The following is a 9334-nucleotide window of genomic DNA, read 5'->3' as shown; positions in this document are numbered from 1 at the left end:
TGTTACTATAATAAGATGATGAAGCCATGGAAGTTGATTGAGCTGTTGTGTGACTGGCTAAGTAGCATGGAAACTTACAATAGGATACGTTTCCACGTTTCGGAAACGTTTCCGTTTCCGAAACTCTCCGAAACTTGTAAGAAACGTTTTGGGTCATTTCAAAATTTTTGAAAAATTTTGAAACAGGTTTATTTTATAAAAAAAATTGTGAAATCGATTAAACATATATCTTTTATATTTTAAAACCGAAAATGTCTTTAAATTTCATATTGAATTCATCTCTTCTCTATTTTTTGATGTATTACTCATATTTTTCCCGACATATCATATAAATTGGTGTGTATTATTCTTTTTTTTTAAATATTTATATGTGTTTACTTAAGAACAATTTACAATAGGTTATATGATTCTATTTTATAGTATTCCTTCTCTTCATTCTTTTTTTATTATTTTTTTATATTATACAAGTTTATGTATTTCTATTATAAAAAATTTAGTATTTATAAAAAAAACTCTTATATTTTTCATATTTATAAGTTTTTCACGTTTCCGTTTCCTATATTTTTAAAAAAATACATTTCTACGTTTCTGTTTCCGCGTTTCCACGTTTCTCCGTTTCTGTTTCCGTGCTACATAGGTGACTGGTGAACACATGAATTCTTACTCACAATATATAAGCAAAAATTGTATTACACATGGAAGAAGCAAATGGGCTTGGAACTGAGAAAGAAGAAGCCGGGTTCATTGCCGAATGACATTTAATTACAGATTCAACACCTGTATTCAAACCTCAAACTAAAGCCTTTCTGAGTTTGACCACTTACTCAGCTTTGTTGCATTGCAGCTAGATTAATAATAATAAAACTAAATGATTATTTTCAACCGTTATTCATTTCTATTAATAAAAATTCTATGTTAAAAAAGGTCCTTATTTTTTTCCTTGTTCCCTTATTATTTCTATTATTTTTAATTTTTTCTATCTATTTTTTTTTTTTATCTATTTTTTAGTCTCTTCTTGTCCGTGGTTGTCAATCATTCTTTTCTCTTTTTTTTTTTTTAAATTCTTTTTCTTGTTAGATATGACTTAATCATTTTCTCAATTATCATTGATTATCTCTCTTTATATTACTTAATAAAAGTAGTTTTGTACTTTCAACAAAAAGGACAAAACACTTATCTCTTAGAAAATCATAGGTAAATTACTAATAGAAGTAAATTATGAGTGAGAAATTAAAATTTTCAAAATTAAAAGGTAAAATATTCATTTCATTAAAGTTTTGGTGGGAAATAGTCATTTGGCCTAATGATAATTACAATCACAATAATAATAATAATAATAATAATAATAATAATAATAATAATAATCAAACTCGTCTTTCATTCTTTAATTCTCTCTTCATATGTTCCTTCCCTTTATTACTCTCCCTTTAAGTAAATTTTCCTTACAAGTGTAACAACTGACCTCTTTGTTTCTCTTTCAAACCCCACAAAAATATATTACATATCATATGAGGGCCTCAATTCACATGAATCCACAATTACGGGCCTATACTACTGGATTTTAGAACTTACTCTAATTACCCACTTGAGCCAACTACATCCTATATCAATGCTTTGCCGTGATAATCAATGAATATTAGATTCCTAAATTCACTTTGGTTAAATGCAATATTTTTATGGACACAATACAAGGAATTCAATTTCAAATGCTGATTATAGAATATAAATTTGTCCTGTCACTGCCACCAACTCTACAACACAAATTTCAATTCATTGATCTTCATTTTCTGATGAAAGATAAGAAGAAGAGTGGGTTGACCAACCCAATCATCCAATATTCAATACAAACAACAATGTCAAAGTCTATAATTAATTTTGATTTATCCATGTTTTCATAATTAATTATGTGAAAATTGGACACATCAAATATCCTAAAATTATTTTCGCATAAAAAGTATAGAAATTAAATTTATATAGTTGGGGTTTGGTGTATATGGAAGACTTTATGTATTGATTTTGGTATTTTATTTGGATTTGTAATTATGGTACAATAAATGAAAAATCAGGCGTCTTAAATAGCCCCGGGTGGAGTAGGTAGAATGAGACTCATCTCTCAACCTAGCTTTAAATTGGCCTTCACCAAATCAGTCATTTCTTTCCTCTACTTAATTCCATATCCTTATTTCTTACAAAAAGAAATATTATATTATATTTACATTATAAACAAATGTTACCATATTCAAGTTTATTGCAGGTGCATTTACTTTATGAATGCCACATAGGATTATGATTCATCAAATTAAAATCTAAATGGCAAGCCAAATCAGTTCGATGGCAAAGATGTAATTAAGCTTAAACTCCGTGTGCATTTCCCAACACGGCAGGTATACCCAACTCCCAAGCATCTACACCAGCTAAATTCTATTTCTTACTTACAGTTAATTACTTGAGCTAAAAAAACAAAACTCAGCCTCACTTACTAGCACAAACTACCTTGCCTCCTTCGCGGGCTTCTCTTTCTCAAACGCCTTATTTCCAATTTTACCGTCATCTGAACGCCGTCGTTTTATCGTGATAGCAACTGGACACCACACACTTGACTCTACAATTATTATGCCTTTCCCGATACCGGAATGTTTGTTATTTTCTGTGCTCAGATGATTCGGTGCTGATAGAATGGGGTGTGTTTTAGGCATAGGAGATCGCCGGACTGAGAATTCCTCTTGCGCCGTCACCGAAGACGTCAACCACGTCGTCAGAGTTAAGAAGGAGGAGAAAACGACGAAGAGAAATGACGCAAGACGACACAGCGGAGACTTTCCACCGCCGGAGCGACGAATAATTGGGATGGAGACTCAGCAGGGATGGCCGTCGTGGCTCATGGCCGTCGTCGGTGATGCCATCCGTGATTGGACTCCACGCCGCGCAAGCACATTCGAGAAACTCGACAAAGTAGAAACACTAAAAAAAAAAAAAATAAATTAATATTTTCATTATATTTTAAATTTATTTTAACTTTTTTGTGTTGTTTAGATTGGACAGGGGACGTATAGCAATGTGTACAAAGCTCGGGATCTTGTGACAGGGAAAATAGTGGCATTAAAGAAGGTTAGGTTTGATAATTTAGAGCCAGAGAGTGTTAAGTTTATGGCAAGAGAGATACTTGTATTGAGAAAGCTTGATCATCCCAATCTGATTAAGCTTGAGGGTTTGGTTACTTCAAGAATGTCTTGTAGTCTTTACCTGGTTTTTGAGTACATGGAACATGATCTTGCTGGTCTTGCTGCTTGCCAAACTGTCAACTTCACTGAGCCCCAGGTGTATATTTATACATAGTTTTTTAAGTAATTAATGATTTCCGTTTGTTAAAATTTGATTTAGTTTCTGAAATTTTGGGTGATCTTGATTAGATTCAGGTGTGTGCTATTGTAGTTTTGTTGTTTTGCTTTTGGATGTGTAGCATATTTTGTTATTGTTTCTTTAATTGGCTATGTTTGTCTTTTTTGTTTTGCTTGTTCTGAACTTTGATTGCACTGTGAGAACTTTTCTGGCTTATTGGGTCCCATTCCAGGTGGTTTACACATCCAATGTTGTGTGTTTAATGGAATTCTAGTGCGTGGATGGTTTTCAGGTGACTTAATGTTTGTAGTATTTTCAGCTGCATGAGCATGTGAATTAAAAAAAAAAAAAGCCATTTTTGATGTCACTTCACTGATTCTGGATATGAGGATTTCTTTAGGATTCGTTTTGTTGGAGGTTCTGTAGATGGAACGAGTAAGGAAATGCAAGGAAAGAAAAGAGGTCATTTTTTTAGACTCAACTGTTATTACCTTAGATTCTCAGAAAACTGAAAACTTCACTCTGACAATTCTCAACTATTTGGCTTGGTTGTGTTGGACTTTTTCATCCTTTTTTTAAAGCACATCTAAATAGCAAATAAAATGTGTAATATTGAGTTACTTGTCTTTTCCTCTTTCTCAGCAATACGGTTCAGCAAACATGAGATTCATTACTACTTGTCCTGTCCTTCAAACTTTTAGCAACGTCATGGATAGATATATTCCCTGACTTCCGTATTTCAGAAGTGCAGAACAAAAATAATAATCTAAAAGTCGTAGGTTTTTTGGTCAGTATTTGTTGGGTGACTGTGGTGGCCTTTTTTTGGATTTAAAACATGTTGGCATTGCATTCTTCTTATCACCATTAGTGTTCATTAGTAAATGATGCATAGTTGTCTGTGTTTTCATGTTAGTCCTATTCATAGCTCATTACTTGCTTTTAATGCCAATTGTATTTGCTTGAATTTCACATTTAATTATGTAAAATATCTGACCAGTTGTTTTGTTTCTCAATTAATTTTGTGTCAGATCAAATGCTATATGAGGCAGTTGTTGTCTGGGCTTGAGCATTGCCATAACCGAGGTGTCTTGCATCGCGATATCAAGGGTTCCAATTTGCTTATTGACAATGAGGGGATACTGAAAATTGCTGATTTTGGATTGGCAACTTCCTATGATCCTAGGAACAAGCAACCCATGACTAGTCGAGTAGTCACCCTTTGGTACCGTCCCCCAGAACTCCTTCTTGGGGCCGCATACTATGGTGTAGGGGTTGACCTATGGAGTGCTGGGTGCATTTTGGCAGAGTTGCTTGCTGGCAAGCCAATATTGCCTGGAAGGACAGAGGTATTAATCTTTCTTTATTTTGGTGTTTGTTTACTGTTAAGGTTGCTATCACTAAATGTCTCCATTTAAATTCATTTGTTTTCAATAGTTTGTTATGAGAATTTAGTTTGCATTTTATTTGACTCTGTATTTGATTCTTTACCTGCTTAGGTTGAACAAATCCACAAGATATTTAAGCTGTGTGGCACCCCATCAGAGGAATATTGGAAGAAATTCAAATTGCCAAATGCATCACTTTTTAAGTCTCAGCAGATAAAAAAACGCTGTGTAGCTGAAACCTTTAAGGATTTCCCACCTTCTTCCTTACCTCTAGTAGAATCTCTTCTTTCATTAGATCCTGATGAACGGGGCACTGCTACTACAGCTTTAAATAGTGAAGTGAGTAGATTGATTTTATTTATCTTTTCAGTCAAGAAAACAACTATTGTCATATTCGAAGATTGCTTTGTGGCATATTCTTGCTGTTAAAAGTTGTTCATTTTAATTGCTACTAAACAACTTTGTGTTGAGGTCCTAAGTGCAAAACATGAGATTTGGATTCTATGTTAGAAAGTATAGGTTTTCGATGTGAGTTTATATCGTTTTGGACATTCCAATCTCAATAGTTAGTTATTGAAGTATGGATTCTCCCAAGGTTAATATCATTAGGTATTGGAATCACTATCACGTCTCCCATTTGCAATCGTGCGACATAGGTAGGGTTGGATTCGAGCCGAGCTCGGCTTGGTTTACATATAGCTGAGCTTGAGTTCGAGCTCGAGCTCGTGAAAGCCAAGCTCGAACTCGGTTAGAATTCAGTTCGGCTCGTTTTTCGTTATTAAAACGACATCGTTTTAATACATATTGGTCAAAACTACGTCGTTTTGTATCAAAATTTTTAATTGAAAAATCTGACGAGTAGCTCGAGCTCGACCGAACTCGGCTAGGGCTGACTCGTTTCGGGCTCGTTCAAGTCGAGTTTGAGCTCGAACGGGCTCGGTTTGAGTCTAGCCCTAAACACGGGTAATGATGCCGATATTGCAGTGTTCACTTAGGGGTAATAGGGAGCTAGCACACAACCACTCTACCTGCATGGGCCCTGAGGCTCTGAGCATAATGCATGTTAGGATTTAAGTGCAATTTATGAGACTTGGATCCCATATTTAAAAGTATTGAGTTTCTGATGTGGGGTTTATATTGTTTTAAGGATTCCAATCTCAACAACTAGCTTTTAGGTTGTGATTCTCCCAAAATTTGTACTAGTCTATTCTATACATAAAGATTGGGTGGATAACAGAGGACAAGTGTGAGAAAATGATATAGATCTGATTGATTCTCTATATTAATTCAGCTGGTTTTGGATACAGTTCTTTACCACGGAACCTTATGCTTGTGAGCCGTCCAGTTTACCAAAGTATCCTCCCAGCAAAGAAATGGATGTAAAATTGAGAGATGAAGAAGCAAGAAGGTTGATTTCCTGTCTTTCATTTTGTGTAGTATGTTTTAAATTGGTTGTCTATATGCTGACAGACAATTTCTGTTTTTCTCTTAGGCAAAGAGGTCTAAGTGGGAAAGCCAGTGCCGTTGATGGTGCCAGGAGAGTTAAAGTTCGTGATCGGGTTGGTCGGGCTATTCCCGCTCCTGAAGCTAATGCAGAGATTCAAGCTAACTTAGATGTATGGCAAGACATTCGTATCTTTTTACTTATTTTTATTAGATAATAAGGGAGCTTTATCTATGCTTGCACGGTTGCACCTCATGCATAAGCTTCAATGTCATTTACATCTAGATGAATTTTGAACTCCTAACCCACCCATCTAATCTAAAGTTTTTGTATTGCCTACTGCATTCCATAGGATTAGTTCTTTGTCTTGAGCTTCCTTTGCTTTTTCTTTTTTTGTTAAGACTCTCTTTGGATTATCGATGGCAATGCATGCCATAAGTTAAACCTCACCCTTGAGATTTCTTCAGATTGAAATTCTGTTGATTCAGATCATCAGACTGTTACTTGTTCTGTACTTCTTCCCATACTATACCCTGAATCAAAAAAGAAAGAGTTTGAATCATATTCTTTGTCTGTTGACTTACATTGGCTTGGTGATTTTCAGAGATGGAGAGTCTTGACACAAGGGAACGCTAAGAGCAAGAGTGAGAAATTTCCTCCTCCCCATCAGGATGGAGCTGTAGGACACCCCCAAAACGCATCAGGTAATGTACCTGATATTTTTATTACCTCATCAACTTTCAACCCAAAGACATCATCAGCATCTGCCAAAAGCACTGGAACTTTTGGGGGCTCTTCTAGAAAAATAGAACCCAATAAGGAGGATCCTTGCATGGCTCCTCCTCGGAACTTCATCCGTGGTTTCAAGCCTACCTCAATAGGACTATCTTTGGATATGATTTTCAAAGGAAAATCTAAATCTGAGGTTTTTGGCAGTCAAAAAACAGAGAATGATGGAATTGGTTAGCACGTTGTTATTTTTCTCTTCATCGGTTTAGGCACTTATTTTCTTGTTTTGTCACAGTAGTCCATTTTTTGCCAATAAAATTCTGTTCAATTCTACCTCAGCGTTAGAAGTATTTAGGATACAATTGCCACCCCACGTGATGTATAATCCTTGCCGATGAACAACTCACCACTGTGTACAGTTTTTGGAAGATTGTTAGCTTTATTAATATTGAAGGTAGATTTTTTCTTTCCAATTGTACCTATAATTAAGCTGCAGACAATTATGTTTTAATTGCATCTTCAAATCCATTGTCGACTTTAGAAAAAGATAAATGCAGGTTCTTTTTTTAAGTACATTCATTGTAAGAAAATTCAAAGTTAATTTTATTTCAAAATAATTTTAAATTGATCAACCTTTAGTAATGATTGTCTTATCATGTTATTTTTGTAAAAATAATAATAATAATAATAATAAACTTAAAATTTAACCAAACACCTCTCTGTTTTTGTGTCAGGAAGGTTAAATTCTCATTAGTAGGGGATAGCTAAGAAGCATGGTTTATTATCTTCAAAATTTTAAAGTAAGAATATTGTTTATATTTTTGCAATAAAATTAATCATCAAACTCGAAAAACACTCTGCATTTTATGGAACTTCAATTAATGATCAGAGAATACTTGGGAAACTTTCTAAAGGAGAGAAACACCTGCCCGTAATATGATTCATTAATGCAATGTTGGTTTAGTTTGAATTTGAAAAAAAAAAAAAAATTAAAAAAGAAATAAAGGAGTGAACTTTCTTAACTGCAAAAATAAAGTTCACTCTCTGGGTTTACCAGTCCAACGAGGTGTTGGTCCGAGTTTTATTTTTTATTATATTTGTAAAATCTTTATTAATTTGATGTAGTAATTATGAGTCTAATTACTGTATTTCAAGTTTATCCAATCGGCAAATATGAACTGTTGCGGATAAAAAAGAAAATTGGTGTTAAAATTACAACCATACCACAAATGAAGCCAAGATTGTATCTGATTCAAAAATCTTAGCTTTATGATATGGACGACTACGACCAAACTTCATATATTAATTCGATTCAAAGACCTGTCAATTATCCTACCCCGAATACAAAGCAATACTATCAATATACTGGACTCAATGAAGAGAATGACTCAACATTTGGAGGTATAGAGCATTGGTCTCAGCTACAAACCTTATATTAATAAAAAATGTTTCTCCACAAAAAATGAGGAAGGTAAACCAGCAATCAATTTGCAGGATTATTTGAGCTCTTCAGCATCGAAATGTTCTAGAAAAACAAAAGTCTCGCTCTTGCAGATCTGTAAAAGGTTCTTTTTGCTGCCAGCACAATATCCTCTACCTGTCCAACCTCATAAAGAGAGATGGACTCAGATCAGTGACTGCTTATTTGTAGTTTCAATTTTTTGCACCAGATGCAAAACAACAATGCCATAAAACCAGTTTTTGTTTGAAAGGTGTCCTTGCCATTGAACCTAACAAGCCTTCCACGATAATACTTGGCCTGATTTCTAGATAATTCAACTCCCCGGATTTCTTTGCCCAACAAGCAAGATGTTTTTATTCCTGACGACCTTCGACTGAAGGATGCTTTTGAACAGTCTTTTGGCTAATTATTTGTCTGGTACCCTCAGCCCACCTCACCTTCTTTGCCTCGCACTAAGTTGCTCGGAATCTACAGGAATCTTGGGGTTCGTACAATATCTCAATCTATGCAGAGGGAAGAGTTATCCTTAGAGGATGGTATGGAACTCAAGCAGGAGAATTTAATTGATGTACCAATTGGCAGAGGGCTGGTTAAAACTCATTCTTGGCTTCCTTGTTGATCTTAAACTTGTAGCAAAAAAGAGGCATGAAGCTGTCAAGTGCCTCCTGAACTCACTTGTGTGGAGACTCCAGAACCAATCACTGTTAGGTATAGTTTATCATTGTCATCAGGTGACACTGTGGCTGTCAGAGAAAGTCGAATGATTGATTCGGTGGGATAAAAGAGTTCAAAATATTTCACTCAGGCAATGATATATATCTATTGATAATTTTTCTTGCAAATATGCAACTTTCAGAAGCACATCAATTTAATAAATAACTTTTACAGCACATAAGTCATATTTTTTAATTTAAATACAAAGAAATCTATTGATTCGACCGACTGTAGAATTAATTAAGTTTAGAATATACGAGA

The 9334-nt window shown here is 34.6% G+C and overlaps 1 protein-coding gene across 1 annotated transcript; it reads left to right on the top strand.

Moving 5' to 3' along the window:
• The first annotated feature begins 2435 nt into the window (after nt 1-2435).
• LOC123222381 (probable serine/threonine-protein kinase At1g54610) lies at nt 2436-7370 on the top strand. Its single transcript, XM_044645111.1, has 7 exons — nt 2436-2952; nt 3034-3318; nt 4368-4685; nt 4836-5063; nt 6032-6132; nt 6217-6340; nt 6773-7370. Exons 1-7 carry the CDS (start codon nt 2677-2679, stop codon nt 7133-7135), a joined length of 1695 nt encoding a protein of 564 aa, XP_044501046.1. The 5' UTR covers nt 2436-2676; the 3' UTR covers nt 7136-7370.
• The last annotated feature ends 1964 nt before the right edge of the window (nt 7371-9334 follow it).

Source organism: Mangifera indica, chromosome 8 (genome assembly GCF_011075055.1).
Source record: "Mangifera indica cultivar Alphonso chromosome 8, CATAS_Mindica_2.1, whole genome shotgun sequence".
NCBI lineage: Eukaryota > Viridiplantae > Streptophyta > Magnoliopsida > Sapindales > Anacardiaceae > Mangifera > Mangifera indica.
The sequence above is the reverse complement of the archived record's forward strand: the minus strand, read 5'-3'. Positions and strand labels throughout refer to the sequence as shown.